General features: G+C 42.3%; 1 protein-coding gene across 5 annotated transcripts in view; it reads right to left on the bottom strand.

Annotated features, from left to right (window-relative positions):
- The window catches only part of TTC7A (tetratricopeptide repeat domain 7A), a gene marked incomplete at its 5' end in the record, with an annotated part of 172,914 nt that overhangs the window by 124,471 nt on the left and 34,334 nt on the right, over nt 1-14,109 (bottom strand). For all 5 annotated transcript variants that reach the window (XM_080588231.1, XM_080588230.1, XM_080588232.1 and 2 more), the window contains 2 exons: nt 3,044-3,127; nt 3,519-3,656. In XM_080588231.1, coding sequence (XP_080444357.1) covers nt 3,044-3,127; nt 3,519-3,656 — 222 coding nt within the window. The remainder of the gene's footprint in view (nt 1-3,043; nt 3,128-3,518; nt 3,657-14,109) is intronic.

The raw sequence follows: 14,109 nt of genomic DNA, 5'->3' as shown, positions 1-14,109 counted from the left end.
TTGAGAAAAATGACAGCCACCATTTGGCAATTTTTTGTCTGGCAGAGGAAGAAAATAGTTTATGTTAAACTCTGACTTAACCCGAAAAAGATCAATATATAAAAAAAAGTAACACTAATCAAATGCAACATAGAACAGAGGACAAGATAGGCTTTTACAGCACTTTTAAGAAGGTCAGAGTTTGCAATTCCTAAAAATGTTTTAAAATAACAAGACCAAGTTTCTAGCATTTACAGGATGATAGAGAGTTCCTGTCATACCCAAGATTTATGAGCATGATTTGCTGTACTGCAGAAGAAGTAACACTGCAGGATGCAAGATTTCGTTACCAACAAATGAGATCAGGAATTGGCTGTGTCTGAGACAGGTGATAACAGATCTTCTACCTATAAAAGCCCAAGTGTGCTCTGCAACCTGCAGTCTAGACAAACCACACTCTTTTATCATTAGTTCCTCCTGCTGCACTGGAGCACTTCCATTGAAATGAACGTTGTCTTGCTATCAAGCTGCAAAGAAGTATAAAAATGTATGCCACATCTCCCATTAGCGAGATGACGCATTGCAGAGTATATGACAGGAATCCTCAGGGAATACTTTGGGATTAGAAGTGAAATGCTGCACAGATGGGATTGTTGGGTAAGGGAATCCTCGCTGCCCCATATAACGCTCAGAACATTTAGAGCTTTGACAAAAACAGACAAGATCTGGCCATTTTACCTTCTAAATATTTCAAGTACATGACATGCTTGAAAATCTTAAAAGTTGGGACAGTTATAGAGATACAGATACTCATGTTGCTCATTTTTAAGTACCAAATATACAGTAACCTCTAGGGGAAGCTGAAGAGATACATATACACTTAAGGAGGACAGATTTCTCACACAAATTGTTAGAAGGTAAAGATTGTGCCCTATTTCTCTCTTCCATTCTAACTTAAGATCGAACCCCAATTACTCTGGATACACTGTCAACCATCAGTAGTTAATCTGCTGGGAAGCAATTCTAGATTTTACCAAGGTTACATCATTATTTGCTGTCAAGAAACAGGTTACACAACCTGTAAAGCCACTAAACCTTCCAGACAAGTGAAATGAATTTATGGGAAGATACTGTACCTCCCACCGCTGCCTATGTAGTCATTGTTGCCCTGAATATCAAGAGATCAGGTATCCAGAGGATTTGCAAAGGCAGGGAGGGCAGCTACGTGCTAACTCCAGCTGAATGCCAAGGGGAGCTGGACCCGATTTCTAAAGCCCTCACCTGACATAGGCCAGTGCAAGGTATTAGCACCAAGGCAACAGGCTCACTGTTCAAGTATTCTTCCAGCTGCTTCGGGTTTCCCTATACATAACTGAGAGTCCAGCCATTGTTTTCATATCTGGAATTGGATTTTGAAATGCTTGTACTGAACTCCTACCGGAATCTGGGAGCCTCCCTCCTACTAAACATTTCCCTTCAGCCCCACACTGTTCTTTTATCTAATATACTTTATCAGAGTTTTGATGTCTCCTTTTGCTTGCAACAGATCAAGCTGATTTACGAGGTAACTGTGGAGTCCCATTACAGAGTGAGAGCTTTCTGGGTCCCACCAAGTCCAGCTCCAGTGCCTTACAACGTGGTCATGGCTGACTGGTGTTTGTCCATGGTGTTCCACAGATCCCCAGTGACGCAAGCTCCACACACATCTCCACAGGCAGTCTTCTTCCAGCACACTGATATCCTTTCTTTTTTTTGCCTCCTAATTGGAAACACGAACTTGGGTTGCTGCAACTGGAAGACATTACATCCTGTCCTACCCACCACAGACACGAAGAAACCCTTCTTTGCAACAGCTCTTGAACATTTCTTTCTCTTCAAACCCCACTCCCATCCTTTATGGTACCTTTTTTTTTTTTCCTGGTCTTTCCACAGTCCTATTTACTATACTCTTAGCCATCCCTGATGCTCTTTATTAGACTCTCTTGTTGGTCTGCTATTTTCTTAACATATATCATCCAAAACCAAACAGTCTTCTGGATAAGGCTTTGTCTGTGCTCATAAAAATAAAGGAATACCTTCAGACATCATCTGAGCTTTACTGCCACTTAAATACCACAGGATGACTTCTTTACAAAAGCTTGACACTGCTTATTCATCCCTAGCTTTCAACCCAAAGCCAGTTTCCAATTCAAGTTATAGCCATAAAAGGCCAACAGTGGTCATCATTCAACTGATGATAACTAGTTGGTGATCTCTGTCTAATTCTACTTGGACCCCCTGCACTCCACGGGCACAGAATACAGGACCATGCTGTAAGCAGTCTGCTACAGCTTTAATCTGCTCACAGCTCCTAAAGGATGTAGGTGGGGATCCCCACCATGAACAAGCTAAATTTATCATCTACTTTTCCTGTGGGAAGTCTCCTCTTTTAAGTCTAATAAAGAAAAGCTCTGCTATCTTTTGCAACTAGACTTCAGGCATCTCAGTGGTCTACTGAGAACTTTCACAAATACTGTATTAATTTTAAAAAATGGTGTTAAAGCACAACTGCATGCATTCACATATCCTTTGTTTTTCTACATTATCTTCTGTACCAAGATTAAAGCACTTCAAAAATACTAATCTTCACAAACTGTCTATGAAAAAGCACAAACATTTCCTTGGATCAGATGGAGAATCACAGCCTAAGAGAGAGGTTAAGTCAACTGCCCAAAGACACGGAGTTGATGACAGTCTGAGACATCAGTATCTTTCTTATGCTACACATATTTATGTTGGATCTGCATAGTACGGACAGCTATATAACATTTTTCAATCCACAGCCATACACAAAATATATTTTCCCCTTGATAATGAAGGGCAAGAAGAAACACGGGAACACGGAAGATCAGTACACAATACCCGATCACAAAGAACGATCAAAGGTGAGCACTGTCCTTCTATGTAAGTTATCTGGTGGGACCCACCACAACAAAACACGTCTGCACACACTGAAAATGGTAAAAGAGACACATCCTGCCAGAGGAAAATGTGCCCTTTCAGAGTCCTTTAGTTTGAACTTTACCTTTCCACAAGCCACCATGGACAGGGCAAGCTGGTACCAAAGGTGAAATTCATCAAATGCAAACTTCATGGCTCTCTCCAAGCACTGCAAAATAAACATTGGAAGAAATGTCAGAAATTGTTTTTGATATCCTTTGTCAATACTGCTGTTTGGCATGGCTCAGTAATCAAATTAGGGCAGATGAATTGCTGTGGAGCAAATATTTTTTTTTAAAATGACAATTTTCCTCCTCTTAGTTAATTGGACCTGCTACTGTACGATATCACTTTAAATTAGGGCTGCTTTGCTCAAGTGCCTACATATGAATTAGCTTAATGTGTCAAACAGTTCTGACCTGTGCTGCCATAGGCCTGTAGCTGTTTCTACTAATTGCCAGCTAGTGTGCTTCACCTCCCTGACCAACAGCCAACAGTTACTGAAAGACAGGTTTTGTTTGCACATTTCAAATGGAAGTTGAGCCAGAAGGCAGAGGTACCTCTGAAAGCATGACATACTGCCCTCTTCTGCCCAGCGTGATGCTGAGAAGGTCGTAGACTGCAGAAGCATCCCGGAGGCTGACAGCCCGGTCATCCTGCTGGTCAGGGGCACGGCTGATCACTGCGTCCCGGTTTGCCTGGGGACAGACACAAATGTAGCATCAGACCTCAGCAGAGCAAGGAAAAAAAAAAACAAAAGAACTCCTCCACAGGAAGCTCTACCCATCATCCATGGCACATTGTTTACAATCGTCTCAAGATTTTATTTATTTTTTGTTGGTTTGTTTTTTTAAATTAAAAATATTCCCAGATCAGCAAGGTGTTTCCATACAAAAGTAGACTACTTTTTTTATCCACAGAAAGCAAACTCAATAAGATAGCTGTACATACAGAAAAGACCTGCTGGGAATACTGCATCTGGATTTTTTTCAGAATGAGAACATCAGGAAACTGACCTAACAGATCAGATTCCCCAAGACTTGGCTCAAGGGAGACCTCATCGCTCTCTACAGGTACCTTAAAGGAGGCTGTAGCAGGGTGGGGGTTGGTCTGTTCTCCCACGTGCCTGGTGACAGGACGAGGGGGAATGGGCTGAAGTTGTGCCAGGGGAGGTTTAGGTTGGATATTAGGAAGAACTTCTTTACTGAAAGGGTTGTTAGGCATTGGAATGGGCTGCCCAGGGAAGTGGTTGAGTCACCATCCCTGGAGGTCTTTAAGAGACGTTTAGATGTAGCCCTTAGTGATATGGTTTAGTGGAGGACTTGTTAGTGTTAGGTCAGAGGTTGGACTAGGTGATCTTGGAGGTCTTTTCCAACCTAGACGATTCTGTGATTCTGTGACTTCAAAATACAAACTATCCTTAATCCATGTTCTTTACTACTTCAATTAGCTACAACTGTGATAAAATATCGACTATGGAAGCAGCTGTCCTCTGTGTCTGCAATTGTTTTCTTCTCAATACCATGCGTTTCTCTTATTCTTTTCTGCTACTCACTTTTTATTCTTTAATTTGAACAGGTTGCCTGAGTAATCATATTTGCCATCAATTTAATGCAATTAGAAGCCTAGGCAATGCAATACCAAATAATGATTTGGAAAATATCTTATTTTGTAAGTATTAATTTTGCATAATCTATCAGTCCATTGCTCAGCTTAGATACATTTAAAAGAAACATTACTTTTGACAGAAAATGATCAGTCTAGCAGTTTGCTAGGATGTTGCAAAATACCACATCCCACAGACTGAGATTTACCTCAAGATCCCACCCTCTGTTTTCTGAGGACAAAGAGGGAAATCTTGAACCCAGAACAAAAAGAAAATTCCCTCTTGTTTCTGAACACGACTGCCTAACCTCTGAGAAAGGCAATACTGCGTACTACCGAGCACAGTGGCGACACAGATACACTGCCCTGGGCTCCTCAGCTGGATGAGGTGCAACGCAGGACATCCAGGTCTGACATCTAAAAGATCAGAAAAATTAGGAGACTGCAAACAGTTTCACCTGGGGCAAAAACAAACAAGTTGTTTCCTCTCTAAAGCGGGGACACTATGAGATTTATTTTATAATACTCACTACTATAATCTTACATCTATTTCTTTTTAATTGCAGGGAGATTTTTTTTCCTAAAAAGGTTAAACATTGGAATTAAGGGTAATAAAAATTTCCAGAATATGCAGCTCTTACAGCCCACGCATATTTCAGGTTGATTAAGCTGCAACTGTTTCATCATGATATTAGCTGTGTAATACCCAGTTCCAAGCATTCTTCATCACAGCTGAGACAGCGAACACAATTACTGCCAACCAACCCAATCACAACCAAGAGCTAATGGCAAACGCAGCTAAAGGCAAACTGACAGGTCAGACTCAGTTTAGTGTTTGCATTGTGTACAAGAATTTACACCACCTCTTGTAGCAAGGGAAGTGGTTTCTTTTTTATGTAAATGCAGAAGACATAATTTGTGATTTAAAAAGGCAGCCCAGAACAATACATTGTATGAGAGAATAAGACCAATTTCAAACAGAAAATCCTGCAAGCAGAGCACAGAAGCATGGCTTACCTGTCTTTATTAGCAAAACTAAATAAATAGGAATGGGAACAAAAAAAAGTTCAAGTTCTGTTTGGATTTAACCCAAAACTACTCTAAAAGAAAATCAAAATAGCTGTAAAGAAAAAAAAAAAAGCATATACAGTATGATTCTGAGATTACTATTTTAAAAAGAAAGTTAAAGCATATACAGAATGATCCTTACTGCCATGTGAATCCTCCTAGATATATACAATAGCAATAGCAGATTTTTCCATGAGTTATATTAGAGCAATTGTTCGTAGAAAATAGCTAATGATATATCACCTGCATGCTCTGTAGTCTGATCAGCCTCCCATTAGAGCCACCTATAGCCTGATACTTTTTTTAGGGTATCCATCTAGTACTGAGCTATGGCTTCTAAATTGCTGCATTAACACAGAGAAAATTCATCAGAACTAGAGAGTGCCCATTAATGTCTCCTAACAGATGTCGGTACTAGATGCAACAACATGCCCAAATTCTGCAATAAACAGGAAGGAGACATTACAAGGATGCAACATTCGAGAACTGCAGTCATACTGAACACGTTGTACGTATCGTACTTCACCTAGGCAGACAGCAGTTAAAAACAACATATGCACAGGCATGACTAATATTCTTTCCAAGGTCATAAACTTGCTTATTTTGTTCAATCCTTTAAATCTCAAAGCCACAGAAGGTCTTTGCAATCCATCACTCTCTGCTTCCACACATGAAAGTTGCCACTGAGCAAATACATCAAGTCACTTCTATCCCAGCAGCGTGGTTTATGGTTATGTAATTACTGGCCCTATTTCCAATTGCTAATTCCAGTTGCTCAAAAATCAAGGAGCCCTCATATTACTACAGAGCCATAAAAAAAAAGACAAGATGATGCAAACCTCATAATAAACACTAGTAGCAAGAGCACAGAGCGTGTCTAATACAACACTGCAAATCATCATCCCAAGGCTCAAGGTACCAGTTACTTTTGCAGTGTTACATCCAGGAGGGCAGAGGAGGGAACTGTGAATCACTTACTTGAAATTCCCTCGGGGAAACCAGAATGTTTCTAAGGACTCTCAAAAGGAAGGATGCTGTGATCCAGATCACCATTAGCCAGTTTTTCTTTCTTTGTTTACCTTTGTGTACACTTCAGTGGGGCAGTGAGAAATCCTGACAGTCCCAGGTAAGTACACAGGCAAAACAGTTGCAGAGTTGGTGCAACACTGCATATACTGATTTTGTCCAACAGCAAATTTTACTTACTGAAGGGTACAGACAGACTTCAGTGAACGTTTGAGTCTGCATGAATTCTAAGCCACTTACCTGAACATTATTCCAACACCTGTGTTTCTGCTCATTCAGGCCATTAGTTTTCCTGAACGCAACTGGAAAAAGGACTATTTATAGAAGGCTGACCAAACAGCTGCACCTAGGCAGCAATTCCTGTTTTGTCCCACTGCATTGCTTCCTCCTCCACTATAAGCAGCATCAAAACAGCTACAAATACATTTCCAGCAACCCCGGTATGAGTCTCCCTTTTAAGCTGTTCCCATTGTAACACAGACGTGCCTCACTGCGCACAAGTGGGATGGAGAGGGATGGTGAGTCATGCCATCAGAAGAAGAGGCCCTCTGTTCAAGGCTATCGTGTAGGATGGAGAAGGTCGCTCCTGCCTCCAACAGGAGTTTCACCATCAGGAGTTAGTGTAATTTGCATTATTGCACAGAGGAAAACACACAGTCAATGCCTCTGTATTTGGGGTATTTCTCAGTTACAGGGCAACCCAAAGATGCATCGCATTTGCGTATTTTGGGATGTGTTACAGACGCAAGCATCTCTGCACGCAGGTGGCTCAGACATGACACCAGCCCTATTTTGGGAGGTAAACACATCCCGGAGTCAGCCCAGACTGAGCAGCACGCAGGCCCACGAGCACCTTCAGCCCTTCCTCCTGGCAGGATGCCTGCAGGCTGCGCGCATCCCAAAGGCTCCAACACAGGCTGGTGCCCACGAGCTGACCCAGAGCTGAGGCACGCTGATCTCTGTGCCAGCTTTTATGTTCATCAACAGTTTACCTAACAATCCTGCTGAGCAACAGGCAGCTTGTCTTCATATCCACATACACAATATACTCACCTGCAGCTGAGATAAGCCCCCTAGCCACAGAGGATGTGCTGTACATCGCTGACACTGCTATGCCTGTCACATGCTAACTACAGCTTATTTATGCTGTGTTTATTACATGTATCTGCAGAAAGGAAAAGAGCCACAGCAAATCCAAAGAGCCATTACTTCAGCAGATATTACGCACACAGTTACGCTGCAGAAAATTAAATTTTACCACAACACAGAGATGTTCTTCTTAATAAAAGTCAAGCAGTCATATGAATTACAATAGAGCATATTCCACATAGCAGCCCCGTCTCACTGCAATTAGCTATAAAGTATCCTTTAATTGCTCACTTTGAAACATGGCTCCCCCTGCTTTGTTTCAAAGAAGAAAAAGAAAGCAATTAAAATCTTTAATGAGTGCCTGCTGCCTGCGCCCTAATTCATGGGCATTCTAATGTTCAACTTGTGTCTTTTGAAAGGAGACATAATTGCCAGATCCACTGCAACCCAGCTATACAGAACAGCAGCATGTTTTACAGTGTACTGTAATAATGTAATTGGTGTGATTCAATACTAACATTAAGAGAGAAAAACAAATGCTGTGTGTGCAAGATCGACAACAAGCCTTAGAAATCGTGCAATCGATGCCTCTACCACTAAGAGGTGGGAAATACTTAGCCCACATCCTTGGGTCTCCGTTCTCTGCAATGGCACAGATCCATTCACATAAGGGGCTACTGAATTTCCACCTGAGGTACTATCTCCACACAGCATTTGAAGGCTCTCCTCACTACATACACAAAGAAAGTATTCAAGGTTGACCACAAGGCTGCTGTGAAAACGGGAAGCAGGTGGAACAAGGAGGAAATACCATCCGCCAACCACTCCCAGATCTGCTCTTACAGAAATACCACAACCTGCTCCATTTAAGAGCAGAAGCGCAGACAATGAAAATGTAGTTAGTGCCTGTATGAATTGTCAGGCATCTGTCTCATTTCTGGTGGGCAATCGCTCACAGGACCCCATCTAGATGTCTGAGCAAAATAGCCCATGGATACAAAGGGGCTGGAAGGCTGAATTTCTCTTACCCAAAACACAAATGCAGCAGAGTAAAGAGCTTCGTCTGTGTCAGCAGCAATTTCACTTAGGATGAGTAAGCAACTCCATTTCTACAAATATCAAGGAGGCACAACAGTGTCATAAACACAAAGCAAGCCAGCCAGTCATGTCCCCAAAACAAATCCGTGCCTGTCTGACCTACTGAGGAGGTCTGGCTCACAAGTGAGCATATTAATTCTACATATTGTTCTTGGTCCTCCTTTCCCTCAATGTAAACACTTCCTTCTAAGCAAAATGTGGTTTGTCACTATAGACAATTAGAAAGATACCTATTACAAACTGCTGAAGAATTACGGTCTAAATAAGCAACAACTATTGACTATTTTCTACTACACCACACAGGAAGTTTGCAAAACATATCAGAGACTCAAATTATCCTTGGACAGCCAACAACATATGAATACTCTTCTCAACTTTTCCTTTTGGTCTGGCATTTAGTTATAAAATATGACTGTCATCTCTCTCAGCAGGTGTATTCTAATACCTACTCTTGTAGCAGACCTAATTCTGGAAATACCACTGAAAGCAAGACAGACATGACTCCTGGCCAAAACAGCCCGACATCCCTACCCAGAAGGAAAGGAGGGGAAAAAGTAATGTAACAAAGGCAGCTTTATGTATGGGTACTGTCTTGGGTACCAAAGTCATGTATCTGCCATCGATAATCTGCATTTAGAGTTATCTTCCAAGAATTTACATCCTCCCTGCAAGTTTGGAAATAAGACTGCCTACTGCAAAGCAAAAGAAGAAAAAGCTGGCTAGCCCATCTTCTGGGGCTTGCAGCTGAACTGTTCATTCACAAGGAAATTAACAGGGGTGGTATATTTCCCACTAGAAACATCCTGCAATCCATCTTCACAGGTCCCAAGTGCACAGCTTTGCCTTGCAGACCAGTTACTGTCAAGCTCGTTATTGTAAGCGCAGCACTGTGATTTGGCAGGAACCAACAGAACAGGCAATGCTGTCCCCAGTTGTCTCCTTCAGCAGCCTTAGTCCCATGGCCCTCAAAGAAATACTCGTGACAGTCGTCCAGCTGTTGCATCATCACCGGGCTTGGTGTCATTCAAAAAAAAACACACCATAAAAGCAACAAGAGTTTCTTCTCTTTCACCAACCCATATGTTGGCCAGGATTACTGTATGAAGTTAGGAACTGCAGAGTTAATGTGTTTTAATTATTTCTGTGTTTAAAAATAAACAGGTTAAGTCTTATTCCCTTACAGGCATGCTCAAAACCACAAGTTCTTACTCTCACCAGTAAAAAGATCAGGACCAGTCCCAGTATCTTACTTCCTCCCTCACCATCTGTTCTGTGCTCTCAGGCTCTGCAAGGTCAAATCGCCTTTAGGGATTCAAATCAGAGATAAGATGGGGATGACATTGCTAATCTCTGTTACACAGGCACAGAATTTATTAGTTTTGGACACAAGGAGCTGCATTTCCACTGGTACTGAAGTGAACTCCGAATCAACAAGGTAACCCATGCTACCTGGGACATTTGGTGGACCACACCAGCCAGGAACCCTCGCTATAAGAGGCAGCATTCCCAAGGGCTGAATTAAAGATTTCAGACTATATTTTAGACCTCAGATTCAAAAAGGGAAAGTTTATAAACACAAATAAAGAACTTTTACTTCAAAAGTACACACCAGAAGTCACAGAAAGGTTCCAGTCCTTGCTCTGAGAAACTTCTGGCTGATTTTAAGGGGCAGCAGAGTCAACTCAGCAAATATTCCTGGGACCAGTTAATAAAACAAACAAAACTGCAGTTAAGGATTAGTCCTGCCAAACCTCCCCTGCCTACTCGCAGCCCCACAACAGGCCCAGAGCCTCTGACAGCAGAACCAGTGCCACGGGGCAGAGAAGGCACATGCAGCAAGCCACCACGTACTCGGCTCGCCCCAAAGACAGTGCTGTTGGTCTTGATGAGTTAAATACAGCCAGACACAGGACTAGCCATTTAAAAATAGGCTGGTCCATCTTCCCAGTGCTCAACAGGAACACATCGTTCTACTGCAGCCCGAGCTTGCAAAGGCCGGCACAAGCTGGCTTCCTCCCGGGTGAGAGGGAGAACATTTTTCGCCTCTTATGACCAGCCCGTCCATCCTGTAACTCAGGCTGTGCATATGGAAGGAGAATTTCACCCCGAAACCTCCAAACCCCCTAAAGAAGACAGCCCCGACTGTGGTAATCTTCAGGCTGCCTGATTTGTTTCACTACATTCCTCCACAAGGGCTCCACAGCCAGCCACGGTAGCTAAATAACAACTGGCACCACGGGCGACAGCTTGCCGAACCCCACAACCAGGGTGAACCAGGGTGCTCCTCATTGTCTGCAGAGACGCCTTAGCTTAGGAAGATAGGTTCCCATTTTCAACAGGACAGAACAAATACAAAAGGCAACTCAGGAGAGGGCCATAAGGAAACAAGCTGTTACTCTAAGTGTTAACATACCCACAGAAACATTTTCAAAGCTATGACGAAGTCTACCACGCTACTTGATTTTTCTATACTTAGGCTCCAAAGCAGAGCGAGTGAAATACTGAAGGAATGCTTAATGACCAATTTAGAAGATATTCCCATTTCGTTCCACCAGAACATGCAAAGCTGCTCCCTCCAAAAGCAAAGGGAATGGGGTAAGAAAAGCACAGACAGCATCTGGAGTCAGAACCCTGCACCACGGGGAGTCGGAGAAAGTTTGCTGGAATGTAGGATGAGGCTCGCAACGCCTTACACGTGGTTTCTTTTTTCCTCTTAACCCCTACAGGAAGGAGTCTTGTAGCACCAGTAACTTTTTCTGGGGAGTCACACAGATCCTTGTGAGGTAGGTGTCAGGTACACCTTATGAAGGTGAGACAAGCAGAAGAATAGAGTGCATTTCAGCTGGTGCAGCAAACCGTCTAGCAATGACTTATTCCCTCCTTGTATGGCTAGGAGAATAAAAAGGTGTTCAAGATGTATATTGCTAAAAAAACAAACCAACGACTTACCATGTCCTGTATCCCCTTCAGCCAATTTCTCACATATTTATGGTTCTCTGATGATCTACGCTCTTGCCCAGGACATGTCTTTGTTTTACGTCCCCTCTTTGTGCTGACAATTCTCCTGTCCCCAAACCCCCCTCCCCCCAGTTTTGTCCCACGTCAGTTCATTTTGGAACGGCTAAAGTCAGAAACAGGCAGGTGGAGCAGCTGTTTGGTTTTACAGTCCTGCAAAAGAATTAGAGCAGCAAGGTTGCTATTTTTTCTCTTTAAAAATCAGACAGGGAAAGTACTGTTCTGGTGAGTTTTGCTCTGACAGAGCAATCAAAGTGTCAGATTCTGGATAGCTCCAAACAAGTCAACTTAGTCCTATGTTTCTGTTTAATTTCAAGGGGCTCTTAATCAGAGTACTGAAGATACACCCAACCCAGCCGATATCTGGGATCACCAACCACGTTGCTTACTGGCCTACAGAAACATATCATTATTACTTGCCACCAACACTCTCTCCAAGAAGGAAAGTGTGTTATTCAGCCAACATCATATCATGAGGGAGACTGCAACTGGAAATCTGCTCTTTGTTAACTTATGTTCCATAAGGCTCAGCAAATTTTAAAAAACAGCAAAACAACCCACACATCTCCAAATGAACAACAAACCTGTACATGAGAAAACTCACTAGCTTACAACGAACAGCTGTAATAGATCTCTCATTGCATCACGAATTAAGCAAAATTTCCGCTTCCTAATACCACAGCAGCAGAACTGCAGGTAAATATTTATGCACTGCAAAAATATATAAGAATCAGATTGCTCCTTCTGTTCTCTCACTCAGAAAGCACGTTCCTGTCATTGCTAAGTGTATTTCTATACACTTGTCCTGTAGTTTTGTTAAAACAGTAAACAAATGGCAAGCCTACTGCTAATGCAAGAGGAAAGCACAGGCTCAGGTGTTCCATTCCCCAAAAAATGGAGTCCGTTATTGCTCCTGCAGTACTCCACTACAGGACCTTTGCTTATTTAAGTACTTTATGCACAGCAGATCAAAATGCCGTGCACCTACCTCCAGACAGTTCCTATGTATAGGAGACAGCACTTAAACACACTCATACCTTATTTAATATTGAAGTCAGCACAGTAGTCCAGCTCCTATCAGTATCATTTTCACACTGCTTCATCCATAACAGTTACAGGATCAGTTTGCCATTTTACATGCTACTGGATAAAATGATAACTTTCACTCCCTTCAGCAGAACAAGACTATAGTGCTCAAGGTCCCGTAAGGCCTTTTCAGCTGTGAGGTCAGCCCCAGAGAAGGCTGGAGCAGTCGGTACTACCGCTGCTCCAGATCCCTCCTCCCACACGGATCAGCCCAGACAAGCCATGCTGACACGAGTTCTTCTGATTTTAACAGAAGTGTAACACTGCATACATCACACTACAAGCCCCTGCTCCAGGAGGCTCCACTTCTAATTACAAAAAGCCCTTGAAAATGCAATGCAGATATACTGCAGAGATTTAAATTAGAGATCCCCAAAAAGTCTCAAGTGTTATACTGCTCACGTAACATTTTAAGTCAACTTAGTATTTTGCAGTGGTTCTACCTCCTAATTTTTGCCCCAAATTCTAAAAGCAAACAATATTAAGATGGCATGTTCAGAATTTTGCAGGAAAGGGGAGAGACTTGAGCTAGAAGAAACAGACATAGAAAAACTGAAGAAAGCCAAGAAACCAAACCAAAAAAAAAGTTCCCATAGTATTTCTTTTCACCTCATCTGAAAGCTGTCTGAAAGTTCCTAAGAGTGTCACTGAAGCTCTGAGGTTTCCAAACCTCACTTTAAGCTACAAGCGACCATCCAGTATTTAAAGCAAAGTAACATTCTTTACACCGCTTCAAAAAAACCACTCCTTACAGATTTTCTCAGTTTGCATCTTCTCGGGACATGGAAATGATTAAACGTTACCTTGCACTTTTCCATACAGTTGTTTTTCCCCGCCATCACTGATGCTATAAATAAAAGAAATCTAATAATTCCCGTGTATTTCATTATGGATGTCACATCTACAAGTGACACAAACCCCTGAACCATGAGCATCAGACGCTGCCAAAGACCACTCAGGACTGAAGCAGCTAAAACACTATCCCTACAGACTACGATACATAAGCAGGTTGTTCTACCTTGCAAATGCCAAACAGCAGGCTCCATCACACGTGGATTTACCCAAGACTCCCAGTTCCTCTCATTCTTGATCCATAAATCCACACAGATGTTGTGAATGGAAACATCTGTCTACAAGCAATGTACCTCAATATCAGAAACTGCA

Source organism: Anser brachyrhynchus (assembly GCF_964034855.1).
Source record: "Anser brachyrhynchus genome assembly, chromosome: 3".
Lineage (NCBI taxonomy): Eukaryota > Metazoa > Chordata > Aves > Anseriformes > Anatidae > Anser > Anser brachyrhynchus.
This window is presented reverse-complemented; position numbering and strand designations above follow the sequence as displayed.